The sequence below is a fragment of the Nanorana parkeri genome, unplaced genomic scaffold, assembly GCF_000935625.1.
Source record: "Nanorana parkeri isolate BGI_ZX_2015 unplaced genomic scaffold, ASM93562v1 scaffold179, whole genome shotgun sequence".
NCBI lineage: Eukaryota > Metazoa > Chordata > Amphibia > Anura > Dicroglossidae > Nanorana > Nanorana parkeri.
Window position 1 is genome coordinate 161,089 of NW_017306447.1, and position 19,478 is coordinate 180,566.

General features: G+C 39.2%; 1 protein-coding gene across 1 annotated transcript in view; it reads left to right on the forward strand.

Annotated features, from left to right (window-relative positions):
* Positions 1-666: 666 nt before the first annotated feature.
* Positions 667-19,478, forward strand: part of LOC108785792 (E3 ubiquitin-protein ligase RNF213-like) — a 165,172-nt gene continuing 146,360 nt past the window's right edge. Inside the window, 8 exon segments of the mRNA XM_018554940.1 lie at positions 667-1,869; positions 5,903-5,997; positions 7,407-7,565; positions 11,520-11,722; positions 11,828-12,114; positions 12,980-13,013; positions 14,859-14,941; positions 18,731-19,023. Coding sequence (XP_018410442.1) covers positions 667-1,869; positions 5,903-5,997; positions 7,407-7,565; positions 11,520-11,722; positions 11,828-12,114; positions 12,980-13,013; positions 14,859-14,941; positions 18,731-19,023 — 2,357 coding nt within the window.

Here is a 19,478-nt window from a genome sequence, read left to right on the forward strand (position 1 = left end):
TGAAGAAATTGCAGGCACAGAACATCTGAACTGGTCAGGTTAGGCCACTACCATAGATGCACCATTTCACAGACCCACAGCCAGGGTATAAAGTGTCAGATGGCCCAGTTTGCACATGGATAATTGCTGAATATGGAGCAGTCAGGATATGATGGATATGATTTACCCTAGTTACCCTTGTTCTGGAGACCCCTTGTCGGGGTGAACAGATAGATTCACAAAATTAGAAGAGAGCTAGTTTAGTCTAGCTGCAGGTAGGAGTTTTTGAACTCACCTTTCGAAAACACTAATTGCCTGGCTGTCTGTGAAGGTTCTCATTCATCCATACCATGATATATCTGTAAACAATAAATCAAGGCAACTGGACTTGTGTATTTTTCTTGAAGACGTTTCACTGATCATCCAACTAGCTTTCTCAATTCAGAATGACTTGTACAGAAATTCTCTGGGAGTAAATATGGTGAATGTTGCTCCAGCAACAGATCATTAGATTAGTAGATCTGAACAGATCAGATTATGTTGATTTGAGCAACATTCACCATATTTATTCTCAGAGAACTTTTCTACACTGTTTTGTTGCTTCCTGCCTATTGGGACTTGTCTAGTCCTGCTCTATGTCTGCCTTTCTCAAAATGTGTATGATTACTAAAGAAATACTAATTTATCATGCAGAAAAGAAACAGAAAGAAAAGTAAAAAGAACACAGGCAGTGACTCGGCCACGTCATTAATTTCACTTATCACTGATCAGGAGGACTCCAGTATTGTTGAAGTTGATGAAAATGAAGATGAATGTGAGAGCCTTGCAGCCTCTGTTTCTGCAAACACACAACCCACTGCACAAACAATAGAAAATGCTGACACTACCAGGCCAGCTGAAAGTGATGAGGTTAGGACAGAATCAAAAGATGATGAACATTCTAGTAAAGGGAATGCAGTATCAATATCCATCAAAGATGGGCCACTTGACAAAGAGAAACATGGAGGTGAGGACGGAGAGCCCGTAATTTCCATGAGTGCGAACCTTTCAGCATCCTCAAAAAATGAAGGTCCTGAAAGCATGAAGACCAATTCTGGTAACTTTGAAGTTAAGAGTGTGAGTGGAAAAGAGGTTCCTATAAATGAAAAAATAACAGATACCCAGGTCAGAAAACTAAAAATGGACATATCACATACATCTAAAGCCAACTCTGAGGGTGGAGGTATGCAAATTAGTCAAGAGCCAACTCTTCAAAATGAAAGGAAAACTTTGGACAGTGCCATGGACAGAACAAGAGAATCTAACCTCAGAGAAAAAAATTATCTTGAAAATCAGCATGATAGTCAAAATGTAAAGAGTAAAGAAGATTCCAAAAATATCTCCAGCAGTGCAAAAGACACAAGTGACACACGTAAACCAAATAAAGACACAAGTAGTACAACACCTGACTTAGATGAAAGAAATCAAATTTCAAATAAATCAGCTACATCTGCAGCAACTCCTGGCGTAGACCCAAGAACTGATCCTGAAAAGACGAGTAACAAAGTATCACCTGGCAACAAAAACAAAAAGAAGGACACAAAGCTAGATGATTCTACAAATGTTTCAGTCCCTGAAGAAAATAACAACAGCTCTGAAAAGGCGAATAATGATAATAAAAATACTGGTAATGGTAAAAGATCTGAATCTGAACAGACAACAAAACAACAAAATACAAATGACAATGAAAAGGAAACTGATGAAAGTACTAAAGACAGTCCATCAGCATCCTCTAATACATTGATCCAGAAAGATGAAAATAAAAAACAGGAAAAAGGATCTAAAAACCAGAATATGAATCAAAATAAAGCAAAGGAAAAAGAAGTTTCCCAAAAAAAAGAAAATACTAAGGTGAGTTCATACAGAATTGTCTTGTAATTTATGTACAGTAAATTCCCCACTTGTTTGAAAATGCAACTAGCACTCTCCCCACTTGTTTGAGAGTGCAACCAGCACTCTCAAACAACCGGCAAAAAAATCAAAACATAATCAGGAGAATTTATCAAAACTGGAGCAGACAAAATCTGGAGCAGTTTTCCACAGCAACCAACCAGCTTCTCTCTCATTTTTAAATCTTAACTGAACAAACTGAAGAAAGAATTGAAAGATTGGTTGCCAAGGAAAACTGCTCCAGATTTTGTCTGCTCCAGTTTTGATAAAATTCCCTTGCAATATGTCCTTGATTTTTTTTTTTTTTTTTGTGTGTGAGTGCCGGTGGCTTGATGCACACTTAAAAAATATTGGCTGCTTGGTGCACACTAAAAAAATTATAAAATGTATTTAGTTGCTAACTAAATTCTTTCTTTACATCTTGCTGCCGGTGGCTAGATTCCATGGTCGACAGCAGTATGTAAAAACGGGGAACAACAGCCAATAGCAGGCTGGCTATTGTGCCCGCCCACTGAGCAGAGGAGCGGACCTGAAAGAGGCCAAACACTATTCTTAGATTTTTCCTTTTTGGGGCCCGCGTGGTTTTGGAATGGCTGAATGCTTTAGATGGTATCATGACAATGGAGGAATTAGTAGCTATAGATTGTGACGGAACTGAGAAGTTTTGTAGTATATGGAATGTTTGGGTCTTATATAAGGATCCTCAAGCTTTTCAGGCCTTATTGGATTCTTTTTGTTTTGAAATTAGCTCTTTATTCTAAATTATTATAAAATTTATATAAGACTTAAGTGAAATATTCTAAGTACTCCTAGATTGAGCTCCCTTTACTTTCCAGGAGACATATTTTAGGCGGTCTTAAAGGAGAACTATGAGGTGAGTGATTTACTCTCATCCTCATAGTTAGAGCCGACGTGTGACATTGAAACTGTCACACGTCGGTTCTATTGATCGGGAAGTAAGTGAACACATACCGTCGTTCACTCACTTCCCGATCATCTCCTTGCAGAGAGCGGTGACTATCAGTCACTACTCCTCGCAGGGATTCCCCCCTCTCCGATCCTCCAGCGCTGAGTGGAGGAACGGACGGGAGAGGGGGCGGGCACAGCTGGCTCTGTCTCTAGATAGTTTGTTTGAGGTTGAATAACTCAGCATATCTCAGCATATAGCAGCCAATAGTCCGCTATATACTGAGCTTTGGGTCACGGGAGGAGGTTAGTATATGTCCTCCTGTGACCCTAATGAGAACTATGGGATAAAAAAGTTACCCCATAGTTCCCTTTTAATGGTGTTACCTATTTATATTTTGATGTACATGCTTGCCTAATTAGGCTGACCGACTTTTTTTTTTTAAATTAAACAAGATCTGTTGGATTATAAAGGAGAGAAGATAGAGGGAGGAAGGGGAGGGGGAGGGTAAGAGGGAAAGGAAATTGAAACACAATCACTTTATACAAAAGACACTTACTAAAAGGATAAAAGGAGTATAATGGGTTTATTTTGCATTTTATGTTCTGATATATTGTGCACTGCCTCCCAGGGGTGAAGAGAGAGGCAATAGGAGAGTCATTTTATATACAATGATTTTTTTATTTCTCACACGAGATAAAATTTGGTTCATATATTAAATGTTTCTCCTTTTTTTAACATATAGTTTCTCATATTCACTGACAATTCACCTAAGTAGTGTCACATATACTGTACTTGCATACTTGCACAAATATCTCACTTTTTACACATCATTATCTCTTTCTCTGACATTTGGACAACCTGGAAGACATATACAATGGAATAACAAAGTAATGGGGGGTTAACATTAACTTTCCTGGCGGTAATCCTGAGTGTGGCCCGGGGTGAATTTTCAGTACCAAAAGCGCTAACCCCGAGCCACACTCGGGTTTACACTGTGCGTCACTTACCTTGTCCACGAGCCCCGTTGTGTCCTCCGGCTGTCCTTTGGATGTTATATGTAAATTTTCTGATTGCTGATTTTCTGATTGCCTGGGAGCCGCCTCCATGTTGTTTGGCCAGCTTGATTGTAATTGGCCAGGAAACCGCCTTCCCAGACAATCAGCATCGACCTGGCTTCCCAGCCAATCAGGAAGCTGGGTGGCAAGTAATGACTCGCCTCCCGGCTTCCTGAATGGCCGGGAAGCCGGCTTCTTGCAAATTGGCTGGAAAGCCGGCTTCTTAGCCAATCAGCAAGGAGCTGGCTGTTTGGCCGGCTCGATGCTGATTGGCTGGAAAGCCAGCTTCCCAGCCAATCAACATGGAGCTGGCTTTCTAGGCCAATGAGGAAGCAGGGAGGCGGGTCATTACTAGCCGCCCAGCTTCCTGATCGCACGTGAAGCTGGCTTTATGTTCCCCTACGGCACTTCCGATCAGAAGAAATCTTCCAGTATCGAGTACGAGTACTCACCCAAATACTCGGTATCAGCACCGATGCCGATACTAGTATCGGTGCATCCCTAAATAGTAGTAACTCTCTTTGCCTGAAAACACTCTGTCATCTTGCCAGAAAGTGCATGATTGGTAATTAGTTGCTACGGTGGGAAATGATTGCATCAGTTTGTGATTTTTCTAGCTGTGAACTGCTAGAATTTGGTTCATAGCTCATTCCTAAATATCTATCAGAATCTTGGGAATCTTTGTGTAAACTTTAAGGAACGATTGGTCAGGAGCAGAGGAATAGACCTGTAGTTAAACAGGATTTATAGGTCATGAGCAGGTGGCTAAACAAGTAGAGCTGTAGGACATGTAGGCCAGAAGCAGGTGAATATAATGTAGACTTATAGAGATCAGCAGCAGGGTAATAGACCTGGAGACTTATAAGTCAGGAACAAGGTAAAAGATCTGTAGACATATGGGAACCGTAGGTCAGGGACAGGGAACTAGATAGGTTTCTCTATAGGACCTGTAGCTTAAAAGTGGGCAAATTGAGCTCTAGACCTAAAGGTCAGGATAAGAACTGTAGAGCTATGAGACCTATAGGTCAGGAGCAGGATAATAGCCCTGGTCCCCTGCTCCTGAGAAAGCTGCCAGTTGACCAACTGTGCTCTTCTCTACTCACACACTTGTTGAGGATTGGGAGACCAGGGCTGGGCTTTTGTACTGATGTACTGCTGCTGATGTGTGTGTGGTTTGCTAACTCCATGAGTTGGGAAAGGAGATGAGCCTACTGAGAAGGAATGAGCTGTGCAGAAGTGGCTAAAAGTCCTTTATCCTCATCTAACCTTCCTCCATAAAACTCCCAGGCTCAGGGGAGATATAAACTTCCGAAGGTTAATGGCCAACCATTGATCCCTTTACAGACCCCTAAGGTACAGAATCATACATGTTAATATGCCAGAAATGCTATGTACTGCTGTCTGACAACAAGCAGCATTGTTGTGGACCAAATAGTGTCAGCCCCACCCAGTGTTGTTTGCTAAACTACTCAAGCACTTCACTCTTAAACCTCTACAACATAAATACTAATCATTCTGTAGTCCAAAATAAGGACTAGGTTGGCTAAATAGACTCTTTGGGATAACACAGAAAGTGTGCACAGGACCGCTCTGAACATCTGACAGTATCAACAGGTATACTTATTTATTAAATGGATATAACAAAATATAGTATGTGTTATATTTAATTGACTAAAAGAGACCAAATAAGAAAAGGTAATCTGGGTTTACAGATTAACTAATTGCTTCGCCTTACTGCTCAATCTCTCTTTTTACCTCATAACTACTATACAGTATGTCTCCCAGGAACTCCCACTGGTCTAAAAGTAGACCGCATATAGACTAAAAAAAAAAATCTGTTTTTGAAGTTTAGCTGATATTTATAATAGGTTATAGTTAGAGGCCTAAAGTATTACACAGTTTGTTTTTTGGACCAGTTTTTCCTTGTGTTTTAGAAGTAATCCATCGTTTAAACAATTATGTTAATAAAAACAAAAAAGTATAAAATAATAATAAAATGAATAATATTGTTTTTGATCTCTTTAACCAGAAGGTCACAAATGCTTCAAAACAGCAAAGTGGAGATGGAAATACTTCAAATAAAGAAAAGGCAGATAACAAAGAGAAGCAAGAAGCTATTCGAAGGTGCAGTATGCTGGAACTCTCTTAGGGTTATTTCAAATGGGCAGTTCACTAGCTGGCAAGACTTTACCAGTACCAGAATTGCTAAAGTTCAGCTCTTATTTCTGTATAGCAGGGGTCTCAAAGTACTAGCCTGCGGGCCAATTGCGACCTGCGAACCAGTACTATGTGGCCCTTAGCCAACTGACAAGTCAGGCAATTGGTCATGGATCATGTACCTGACTTGCGTGAGCAGCTACACGGTCAGATGCAGACCACATAGCTACTGCTGGCTGTGCCGGCACTCCGTTCCTTTGGGTCGGCGCTCTAAATTCCAGGATGGATTAGTAAGGTCTGCACCAGACCTTACTAATCAACCGCTAGATCACCATGTGTGGGGGAACGGGGGGAACATATTATTTTGTGTGGGGGATTATATCAATTTGTGTGGGGGAACAGGGGGAACATGGGGAACATATATCATATTATAGATCATGTGACAGACGCTGCATGTAAACGCCTGCACACCGCATGTAATGGCATGTGATATGATTACATGCGTTTAGGAATAATTCTCCCTGGATGCATTGATCGTGCATTCAGGGATAGTGATTGATTCCTAACCACATGTAATCATAACGCATACCATTACATGCGGTGTGCAGGCATTTACATGCAGTGGCTGTCACCTGATCATTAACTTGAATGGTGAAAGCTGCAGCTTGTAAACACCAGAATAGGGATTTCAGCTGCAGCAATATGTATTCCAGAATCCTGCTGCACTCCTTACAGGGTATCCCTGCCGCCAATACCGAAACTAGTTAAAGATGTCAACAGCACATCATATTGAAGTGAAGAACACGTCTGTTTATTGACGCTTCATGTAAACACCAATAACGTTTTGGGGCCACACGGGGTTCTCTTCATCAGGCTTGAAATGCCGTCATTTCAAGCCTGCTGAAGGGGACCCTGCGTGGCCCCAAAACATTATTTGTTTTGACATGAAGCATCAATAAACAGACGTATTCTTCACTTCAATATGGTGTGCTGGTGACATCTTTCAGGAAAACGCAAGTTAATTACACCTAAGCTTACAGGTGTGAATGGGGCCTTATTGTCTGTACATTAGTGTGTGTATTTCTGGTTGTGGGGGGTTGTGCATATTTCCGTCTGTGTGTATTTCTATGTGTGTGTATCTCTATGTGTGTGAAGTATGACATTTGGCAAGTGGCCCCCAGGGGAGTAAAAAGATTGTCCAGTGGCCCCCGAGTCAATTGAGTTTGAGACCCCTGCTGTATAGAGTCACTCCATCACTAACTACTTTTGTCTCTTTATTACTGTTTTATTTGCTAGCAGATGAGTTAGAGTATTGTAATCTGCACCAAAATGAGATGTGTACAGCTTAGCCTTACAGTTAATTCTTATGTTTACAGGGAGCTTAATCCTGAGGACTGTATCACACTATATTTTCATGTCATTGTTTCCAAACATTTTAATGTGAAAACCAACGAGGATAAGGTGATAGTAAAAGGTGGAGGGATTGAAGGCTATAGACCATGGAAAGATGTCATCTGCATGATGAACTACACAGAGTAAGTTACCCAGTTTATTTTTCTTATGTGCGATTGGGCTTTAGCTATTGAGCTCTGTAATCCATAGGATACTTTAACAGAGGAGCTAAGGAGAACCAGAACATGTGAAATTGAGCCAATAGCTATATATAAGCAACTATTGTATGGAATATGTATTTACCCAACTAAAGAAAAAAGTTTTTTCTTTAATGTTATAAATATTAAATAATAAAAAATGTATGAAAAATAATGATACACTGCCTTTAAAGAAGTCTTACCTTGTGTTATTTTTCACAGCTCAGTCACCTAACTCACACAGTGTTCGCTGCTTTTTATCCCACGCTTCTGTGTGGAGTAGAACAAAGTTACAGACTATGACAGTTCATTGCTCTTCATTCCCAACCACGTTCTGCAAAGGGGCATAGGAAATAAGTATTTATTTCCTATGCTCCTTGGCTCCATTTAATGGGCATGTATATGCAGTGCAGTGTAGTGACTTGTAGCTTAGGGTGACAATGTCACCTGTCACCCATACATGGTGCTGCATATTACTGTATATCTAATAAAAATTGTGTGCACATAAAAGAAACATGTTAGACTGACTCCAGAATAAGACTAAGTGGCCTATTAAGTATACTCCCTTTGTTTTTTCAACATTATTGAGGATAGAGGAGAGTTTTCAATGAGGATTATACCAAGCATGTTTAAATTCACTAAGGCTCAATTCACACCTAAGTGACACTTATTAAGCGCATTTTACGCATGTTTGTGCACGCATCTTACACGGGTATTAGAGGCGTTTATGTGCGTTTTCTGGCATTTTACCTACGTTTGTAGGCACGTTTTCAGCTGGCAGATTGTCAGGCATCCAATGAAAAGCAGTCCCATCCATAATATAAATTTCCATTCCTGTTTACTGCTTGTTGGGGGTGTATTCGTGAGAAAGGACAGTGTTTGCAGTGAGGTGGATTGGGAAGTATGTCCCAATCATCTACTACTGTTTTGGTTAAACACTACTTTCTACTTTCTATGAACTTCTTGAACTTTCCTCTCTCAAGTTTTGAAGTCATGCCCCCATGTTCTTCATGTCAGTTATACTGCCCTAAACCTTATTCACATTAAGGTGGACCTTGCAGTAAAATACAAGGTTCGCTTACACTGTCTGCCCCCACTGCCTCTTCACAAATTACCCACTATTAGGTGAAATAGTATTAGGTTTAAAATGTACCTGTGAAGAAAAAATGATTGTGACTGTGGCACCTAGGCGAGGCTGATGTCACACTTCTTCCCAGCTAGATCCTGGAGAATACAGATCTGTCCAAATCTTACAAGAAGATACTCCAGCCCATTTCAAGAGAGTCCTCTTGCAAGATTTTGCCTACTTTGCATTCCCCAGGAATCTTCGTGGGAGGATGGTGATATCATGCACAGGGATGTGAAAAATGGAGATAAGTATAAGTCTCACTTTTTTTAAAGGTACATTTTACACCTACTAACAGTTGGTGATTTTGTAAAGGGCGGGGCTGCAAGGTCGCATTTAAAGATTTTAACCACGTTCCCCATTTTCCTTCTTTCATTGAGGCAATACTCATTTATGTCACATATAGAGGAGGTTTTTTCTATGTTAAAAAAAACCAAACATTATCTCTGAAATGTTCTTATTAAAATATCCTCGATGTTGGATGAATTATGAACAAATAGAAACATAACCCTGTATTTTGGTTTTGTCCACTGGTTCTGTCCTTCTGGCTGTAGGCACATCAGCTGAAATTTGATCTAACAGGAATGTTTGTATCACTAGATCCATTTGCTTATGTTCTTGGAAAGCAAGCAATGAGAGTCCATAAAACCCTTGGTGTTGCTAATGGTCCTATTTTTGAGACTAAACTTCAAGAAAAAAACATGATCCGTGCCTCCAAGTTCAATGACCCACATATATGTCCTACCTTACTCTTTTTACTGCAGACATTCTCTGCATACATTTCAGCACCCTTCTGCTTCCAAGGTCTCATCTCTTGCTCCAACCTGCTGGCTTATCTCTGTTCGTTCCCTCCTTTTTCATGTTCTCAGACAGCACTGTAAAGAGCAATAGAGCCCTAATTGACTTAGGCCCGGTTCACACCTGGGCGTTTTGTAGCGCGTCCCTAGGCTCTGCAAAACGCTCAAACACCGAAATCACATTATTTCCTATGGGTATGGTTCACACCTGGGCGTATTACAGGCAGTATGAACGCGCTACAAAACTCCTTACGCCCAATGAAGTACAAGAGCTTCTTTGGGGCGTATTTGCAGCGCGTATCCATTGGGATACAGCCAGGTAGCCCTCGGAAATGCAAGTTTGCCGCACGTTTTTTTAACCGCAAATCGCGGAAAAAACGCACGACACAAAACGCGCGACAAACGCGCATATTTGATACACCCAGGTGTGAACCCAGCCTAAATTATAAGAGGCTGATATCAGCTTAGGTTTAGATACCCAGGCTAGTTCTATTTAAAAATAGGGATGTCCAGATACCAGTTCAGATACCAGTGCCGATACTCGGCATTTTCACAAGAACTACCAGTGTGGCACTGGTTGCAGCTGAAACTTAGCTCTGGCACTCCACCACTGTCCTGAAATCATTAGTCTGCATTGTTTTAGAAAAACTGTCACATGACAATAATCAAAAATGTATCAGTACTTGTATCTGTGAGTACTTGGACACGTTTTAGTACTTGTAATTGAAAAAAATGGTATCAGTGTTTCCCTTATATATGTTTATAAAAAAACCATCATACATTAAAATAGGGATGCTCAAATCCCAGGAGCCTTGTATGCTCCTTAAAAATGACAGCTGCTTCTTAACTTTTGAATTTTTCTCTAGTCTAGTCTTGGAGCTTTGAATGTATCTGTACATGTACTTGTACTTGTACCGAGTATGTTGCTTGGTATCTGAACATCCCTATTTAAAAACATATTTAAAGTAAAACTTTAGACAATTAGCAAAATAATAAAAGTTATTCTGCATATACTAAACCTTAACACATCTTCTTTAAGTTAACAATTAACCCCTAAATCATAGAATAAAAGACTAGTGATCTTTTGATGCACTTAGTCGAACAAGGTGACAAGTCTGCTGCTAATGCAGTAAAATTAATGCAGTGTTGTCCCCTTGTTCAGCCACTGTAGGCACTAAGGACTGTTGAGATGTATGTTCACACAGGTTGCAGAGGGCAATTATCATTTTCACACCTGCTAACCCTCCTCTGCTTTGCCAGTCAGCCTAAAACAATGCCTACAATCTCATGAGTCTGCTAACAGACAGACACAGTTTCTTTTTTGAGTAAACATAATGGCCAGAGAGATGCACTATATAGCCAAAAGTTTGAGGACACCTGGCGATCACACCTGCTATTATATGGCTAAAAGTATGTGGATACCCCTCAAAATATTGAGTTCAGGTGTTTCCATTAAAGGGTGCTATTAACATTACAGCATATAAGACATTTTAGACAACTGTGCACCTCCAGTCTTGTGAGAAACCTCACAGACACACTCCAAAATTGTCGAAAGCCTTCACAGAAGAGTGGAGACTGTAATAGCTGCAAAAGGTGGAGCCGACTTGGCCATTATTTTAGAATGCAATGTCCAACAAGCTTACGTGAGGGTTCACAAACATTTTCCCATATATCTTGTAAGTTAATAATTTGTTAATTAATGCATAACTGGATTCAATTGTCTGACTTCAGCTGGGTGAATTCTAATTGGTCATTAGCAGTTACTGCACTTAAGAGTAAGAATTCTTTATTGAATAATGCTATAAGTTTTGAGTTACAGCTATGTAGAGTTATAAGCTCGGTTATGTAAACAAATAACATATTTTAGCACATTTCTTTCTGATATATTTATTTCCAGTATACCTTTTGCTTCTGCCTTCCTGCCTGTTAAAACGACACCGTTTCTCTTTTATATAAATGCCATATTTTATTTTACAGAGACCTCAAGCAGCACGGTTACCTGTATGAAGGGCAAACCCAGGTTCCTAAAAATTGTTTGAATAGACAATTCCCATACAAATATGTTATTGTACGGGCAAATGGGGAAAAGGAGTTTGAATTCATATATAATTCTGATGTGAATGAAAAAATAACTGTGAATCGTTGCCTGTATATTCAGTCCAATCATGTTCAAGGAAAAGGTGAGAACTGTAAAAATGTCAAGATGTAATTTTGAAATTGTAAGGCTTGCAGATACACGCTCAATGTTCAGTTTTGAATGACTTATACTCTTTTTCTCTGTTCAGAGTGGCATCAGTACGATGATGTGTGTATGAAAGAAAATCGTGGGTTAATAGCAACGCTAAGGAGCATGGTACACATGGATAAATACAAAGATATCTTTAATGGAAAGATGATGGCTGGTGAAGTCATGCTCAGCAGGATTTTCAGTATTCTCACAGACTGTGATGCCATCAATATGTCCAATTTCCTAATCCAGCTTAATCAGTTTTGTGCCGTGTATGGAGAGCCCCTTTTGTTTGGAGGGGACAGAGTAATAACATGGAAAAGTCTTGGATTCGGAGGTTTTCAGGTAACTGATCTATACACACAATTGGCTGCATTCGTTTTCTTTTTTCAGGCTAAGAACATTTTTTGTAAGTACAGAAAATACCCACGTTGCAGAAAAGCAGTGTTCTTGTCACTTCCTGTGAGCTGAACTTATATATCGAACGATGTTATGTTAGTTTTCTCAGTTATGTTCTGTGAATTACAAAAGAAGGCCTTCCTATGTAATGGAGATGATGAGAGTTTTGTAGTTCAAAAAAGGAGAGCTGCTTGTGGTAACAATCCTGATCTTACATAGACACAGTACAATGGGTTACCATTGTCACTCTAGTACAGGAAATGTGTTACTGGCAGTAACATTAAGTGAAAATAAAGGAGAAACTGAAAAATAGGGAACAAATTCATCCACCATATCCAAGGACTGGTAAGCTGCAGTGTATCCAGTTTTTGTTTTCAGGCTCATGTGCATCAGCATTAAGAAATTGGTCAAATGCAGTTACTTACGAGTTTCTATGCATTTTAGTTGATCAAGACATTACTTCAAGTGTATCTCAGCTGCTTTGACCTCACATTGATTTGTATGGTAAAGAAAAGCAGCTTAGTTGCAAGTGCTACTATTATTATTATTACATAGTATTTATACAGCACCAACAGTTTGTGCAGCGAAGCAGTTTGCTACTACATTTCATTCACTGCTCCTTGCCTTATTAAATAATTGTTGGCTATAGAAATACAATTTTTCATTCGGCATATTGAACTGTTAAAGGGTCAATAAGGTATATCTAAAGCTAAAACTTATTTGTCTGGGATAAAGTATAGAATTGTTTTTTGGGGGGTTTATTTTTGCACTTTGTGTCCCTTGGGTTGACTTCCATTCTCTTTTTGTAAAGTACACACAACAGGAAGAGAGGAAAAATATCCACAGTGAGGGAATTCTCCTCTTGGACAGTTATTACCTTTACAAGGTTTTCTCTCTATTTCTGCTCTGATGGCATCTACAAGTTTTGGATTTTCCTTCACTTTCAGTTCCACACACAATTCCCATCAGGACAAATAGAGAGTAAATCTCTTAACGGGGACAGAGAAAGCAATAAGATCTGTGCAAACAAAATTCAAACCATTCCATACAGACTTCTCATGAATAGAACATACGTTTGGTGTGGGCTAGACATGGTGACACTATTAAGGGCACGTCGTAGGACAGGATCTTGAAAGAGAGGTCAGAACGAGAGGGGTCCAAAACAGATTGTAGATAGGAACAGGTGAGCTTTGCACAATATCAATCAGGGCCCATTGGGGTAAGTCCGAGGTGGTGTGGAGCAGAGACAATGGTGCGGGGGCTAGGCTGATGGGCTAGGTAGTATTTCCCCAAGCCTCCCTGATCTCCTGCGGCAATACAGAAAGTGGGCCACCTAAGTTGGTGAGACGACCGGAAGGTGAAATCATTAAAAAAAAAATTCTGTTGTGAGAGGTGGCAATTAAATTCCTCCAGAACCAATTGTGGGTTACTGGTGAGGACAGAACCATTAGTCCATAAAGAAATCAGGCGTTTCAAAACAGCAAAAAGTCTTTCCAACATAGCTGCCGGTTAGTTGCTGTGTAAGTAAAATGTTGCCCCACCCAGCGTAGTTGCCTCTCAGCAATATCAGTAAAAAAAGATTACGTTCAGTTCTAGCTTTTTCAAGGCGGGCACGGGACTGAGGAGACAGAGAAGCCTTATGCAACCGAGAGAGACATTCCAATTCTGCTTCCAGTTCCAACCTGCATTTTTCCCTCAATTTGCGACGTTGAGATTCAAATGATGTGGCCACGCATGACTGCCTTGTAAGCTTCCCAAACGATAGCAGGTGAAGTCATGAAACCCCCATTTTTGCTAAAGAAGTCATCGAAGATACACGAAAGTTGGTCTACGACCTCGGGTTGAGAAAGCAAGCAATCATTAAGGGACCAAGAAGGTGTGGGTGGTTTAGATAGTAAAGAACGACAAGACAGGCTAATGGGATCATGATCTGACCACGTGTTTTAGGGGATGGTAGCCGAAAGGAGTTCGGGTAAAAATGAGTGTCAAATCCAGATGTGTTCTAAGAACGTGTAGTAAGCATGAGCAGAGGAATAATAGGTTGAGTCTTTAGCTAATGGGTGAAGCTCACGCCAAGCATTCACCAACTAAGTATCCCTGAACAGATCACGAAAGTGTTTGCGATCCGTGGACGGAGGGGTTTTTGAAGGCCTGGATTTATCCAATTTAGGATTAACGAGCAGATTTGAGTCCCCACAGAGGAAAATAGTTCCGCACAAGCTGTGATTGCCTTCTGACTTATATGCAATTATATTGCTGGGTTGCACACACTTAATGTGAATTTTCATCTATTAATAGTTCTATAAATAATAAATGGTTTCACACCATTGCAGTCTGTGCTCTTTCTGATCCTTATCAGTATTTGGAACCTGAGGAAGTTCAATTCAATGTGGAATAGGATTCAAGAGTACTGCCACGGAGGTCCTGTAGAGCGTTCTTGTAGAACGCAAACCAGAGGGACCCCCATGGGACATTACTGTAAAACTGCACTATTTTAAAACTAAAGAATATATGCTAAGGACAGCAAGGGTTAAAGGAGATCTGGCCAATCAAGGCTTTAATTACCAATTGTTTGCAGATCTGGCACTGACAAAAATTCATAAGCGTAGGAGATTTGTGACAGCTTTACAAAAGCTCCACATTTAATGCCGGTGTGGTTTTCCCTTTAAATTATGTTTTTTGATATAAAGGAAAGCAATATTCGCCTACGACGGTGGAGACAGCAGAGAAACTATTTGTGTCCCTGGGGCTCATGGATGTGGAACGGGAAAACGTACCACAATTTAATGCAACACATAAGCAGAATAAGCCTCATCCTAAACATACACATACAGATGAAAGGGGTGGTATATGGTTAAAACTGGGAAATAAGTAAATTGGGATCAATGCGATTAATAAACACGGATGGGATTAACCTAGGGGCACTGTAAAATATCTTATTTATATTTAATTAAGCAATTTTCAATAACGAGTTTAGGTTTTATTCACGTGTAAACAATATGTGAAGGGGTTTGAACCATTCCAGAGATGAGAAGGGTGCCATGTGAATAAGGTAATGGTAAGGGTTAATGGAAAAGAGTGAATATCACCAAAAATGTTTGGTATAGAGATAAACTCCTTCCTTTCTTTTTATTTATTTATTTATTTTTTGGTATGTAAAGAGTAGCATTTCACAGATGGAAGGAGTGGTAGATGGTTACAATTGGGACATAAGTAAATTGTGGTAAATATGAATAATGAACACGGATGAGTTTTACCCAGTTGCACTATAAAATCTGTTTTTATTAATGTATTTAAAAGATGGGTAATAAACTCAAAAATTAGTTCAGGTTCTATACACCTGTAAGAAATATTTGAAGGGGTTTGAAATATTAAAGAGAGGGGTAAGAGGTTATGTGAATAAGTTACTGTAAGTGTTATTGGGAAAGAGTGATTATCATCAAAAATTACTTAAATATATAGATAATAAACCCCTTCCCCCTTTTTTTGAGGGTGTGGCAGCAAACAATAGAGGGGCGTTCACACGGGGCATTACATATTGAGTGGGATGGAGTGGTAAAGGGACTCTCCCTTTTTTGGGGGGAGATTGCAAAATGAGCTCTTTCTTGTGGTGGGGGAAGACATGGGGATTGTGGGTGGGGATGGAAGATATCTTCCACACTGCCTATGGAATTTTGAGGAGGACGTGGATGAAGGATCTGCTGCAGGTTATTTTTAGCTGCGGACATGTATGGTGTAGAAGGAAAGGAAGGGTCTTTTGGGTGTGTTTTTGTTTTTTCCTCCCTTTTTTGGGGGATTGTTTTGGATTTTATGCTTTCCTCTTCTCTTTCCCTTCCCACCCTTTCACTTGGGTGGGGGCAATAAGTTATAGGACCTAAAAGAGGTTTTTTAATAACAGAATATATGAAACTTATAACGTTAAAAATGTTCAGGGATTTAATTCCCTGTACAAGAGAAACAAAGCCTTTCGTTTTTTCAGCGGTCCATGCAGATATGATTTGCTTACAAGAAACGCAATTTTCCAAGAAGTCATGTCCTAAATACTTTTCTAAAATATATCCGCAAATCTTTTTGGCAAATGCTAGCAGGAAACAAAGGGGAAGGAAAACCTGTGTATTTTCATGCCATCTGGAACTGGTGGGTCCTGTGGGGCATTATTTGCTCCTCAGGGGAATGCTGGGGGAAACTCAGATAACAATAGTGGTATAGTAGGCCCCAAATGTTAAACAAGTTCCATTTTTACCCATTTATTTAAACTTATTAATATACATTCTCAAGGGGTTCTTGTTTTTGTATGTGGCGACTCGAATATAGTCCTTTACCCAACTCTGGATAAGAGGAGTTCTGGGATTGGGGGACTGCATGAAGCTTCTAATGCTTCAACAAATATTTTGGGAGAGCTTTCTTTCTCAATATTGTATTAGCTAAACCACTCCAAAAGGGATTATAGGTACTTTTCCTGCCCACATGATACTTTATCTCACGATTTCAGTATGTTCAAAATGTTCTAAATAATGCATCCGTTTTAAGATAGCAAATTTATACACAAACTATTCTTTGCTCTCAAACAATGCCATGACCAGCAGGACACTGACAATGTAACAATTTAACTTACTTGAACTTTCCAACTTCTCATCACTTTAAAAAAAATTATCAAACACAATCAAATCAATTTTCAACTTATATTCAACCAGAGCTGTCAAAACATTTCCTGATACAGCATTTGTTTTCAACTTAATCACAATTAACTCAGACAACACAAGATAAATGCCATGGATCTCACACATCTCTACACAACAAACAACAACCATTAGCTAGTTTAAAGCAGAGCTCTAAACAACAACAAAAAAGCAGGATCTCACTTTCCGCATATGTTCTATTGCAACAGCCATATGGATATTTTCACTGATAAATCTGCTACTTCCCCATTTCTGGAACTTAACTCACATTTCAGTACAGGTCTCTTATCTCATATCTGGTGCAATAACCTTCTCACAGAACAATACACTGGTCTTTTTTCCAATACTTTCATATATGTTGTTCACAATGCTTCAAGAACGGTTGTTTGTAGACAGGAACCAATTTTCCTAGATTCCCGGATTCTCAGTATGGATGACAGAAGGATATGAAAAGGACACGCAGGATGTTAGGCAACATTTATTGAAGCTGAATATGTTATAAATAAAATGGCAGCTCTATTTTCCCCTTCGACATCATACATGTCAATAGGAAATATAACATAAAAATATAAATTTAACCACTTTTCTACCATTTTTAAATGGCAGATTGAGGGACTGTTATTTTCCCACCACCGTTTAAAAACATAATTGGAGAAAAAACCAGCGAGTGGCCATTCTGCCTGCTAATTTCTGTGTCCGGAGTCCCAAAAAAGGGTCATTTTGGGGGTTTTTGCACTGTTCTGACAGTTTTATTTTAGCAGAAATGTTTAGTCTTTTTTCTTTCCTTTTTGTAGTAAAAAAATAAAATAGCAGTTCTTAAATACCACCAGAAGAAAGCCCTATCTTTAAAAAAAATAATAATTGGGTTTAGTGTTGTATGATTAAGAAATTGTCACTCAGAAAAATGTAATGAAGGGTTATTAAAGGCTGGTAATCGTATGAAGGTTTCAGCATCTAATCATTCGCAACAAATCTCTGATATCTGATTTTAATTTCATGGATTCGAAGTGAAGGTGAATATATATATATATATATATATACTTATTTTTTCCATATGGCAAATCTGCTTTTTTGTTTAAATAATCATGAAAATGAATACACCTTGACAATTTTATATGCCATTTTTTTCAAGTTTATATTATCATCATCATCTGTAGGCACAATTTAAATCAGGATCTACGGGATATTTAAATTTGCTGAAAAAGACAACAATTTCCATCGGGTGAACTTACTTTTTCATATGAATGTATATCTTTAGGGCAGTAGTGTTGCCACACTAGGACATCACTACAGAACACCTCTCTTCTTCTTCATAACATGCGGGGAGAGGGTTCTGCAGTGCATAGTGATATCTGGAAACAATGCTACTAATCACTGCAGGCAGAGACCGAGAGCACAGGAAGTTATCAGTTCACAAAATTTCTGCCAGGATTAACAGGTATTTTTGCTCTTTTTGAACAAAATACTTTAAATGTTATACTTTATTTAATAGACCAAAAGGGAGGCAATGAGAGAAGTTCGTTGATAGGGTTTACATATACCATAACCATAAGGGCCTGTGTAAAGGTGCATTTGACCTGTTTCAAACAGGTTTTACTATCCCATAGACTTGCATAGGAATACAAAACCAATCTGATGTGAATGAAAGCCCGATGACACAGAGATAGTGGAGTCACACTCCTGACTATGCTGTTTCACAGAGTTATGTGGATTCCAAAAGTGGCTAGACATAGTTACAAATCCAGTAAGACAGTCAGCATATATGTATTTTTCAACTGTATATTTAGTAGCTTTCCTGAACCTCAGATTTAACACAATGTTTCCAAATCGGCATTAAGGGTCAATTTTAATATAATCTATTTACAGTATCCTTGTATTTATAGAGAATTGATGGTGATTTTTTTTCCCCCGACACCAAGGTAAATAAACTCATCTTGAACATTCTTCGTCAAATCTGTGAACCTTTCCTTGATAGAAAAAAACTGCAAGCAAAGTACATCAAAAACCGATTAATGGCCGGGTTGGTCTGTGTCCTCGTAGTAAATCATTTTAATGTTGCTATTGAGAGAACCGATATTGCAGATATTTGCAGTGTTTTGTGTTTGGTTGAAATGCCCAGGGACCAGATGATTGACGAACTTCATAGAGCAAAAGCTACATTCTGTAAAATTCCAGGGTAAGTCAGTTCTGCACTGTTCTCATTAAAGTGATAAACACACATATTGAATTAGACCTCACAAGTGGGTCTTTTAAAACATTTTAAGATATACATGGGAAAGAGATCTCTGTTGCTGAACGCATTTATCCTGTGTCCGGGGACAGTGATCTATTCAAAACTTCATGTAATTGTATCACAACTTGAATGGGTACAGTGTCTAAACCGGACATCTTGGATTCTTGCCGCAAGAATCTGTAGGTTTCTGCCACAGGAATCCTAAATCGCCCAGTGTGAATGAGTCCATTTAGTAGTGTAACATTTAGAGATATTTATTCCCTCTTAGAAAGATCAAAATAACAATGCCTTCACCTGTTTTTTTCTCTAAAAGGACAGCACTATTTTTGTGGGCATCATCCAGGGTAAGCATTTACCTCCTGGATGGAGATGTCAATTGAGAGATGACACATTAAAGC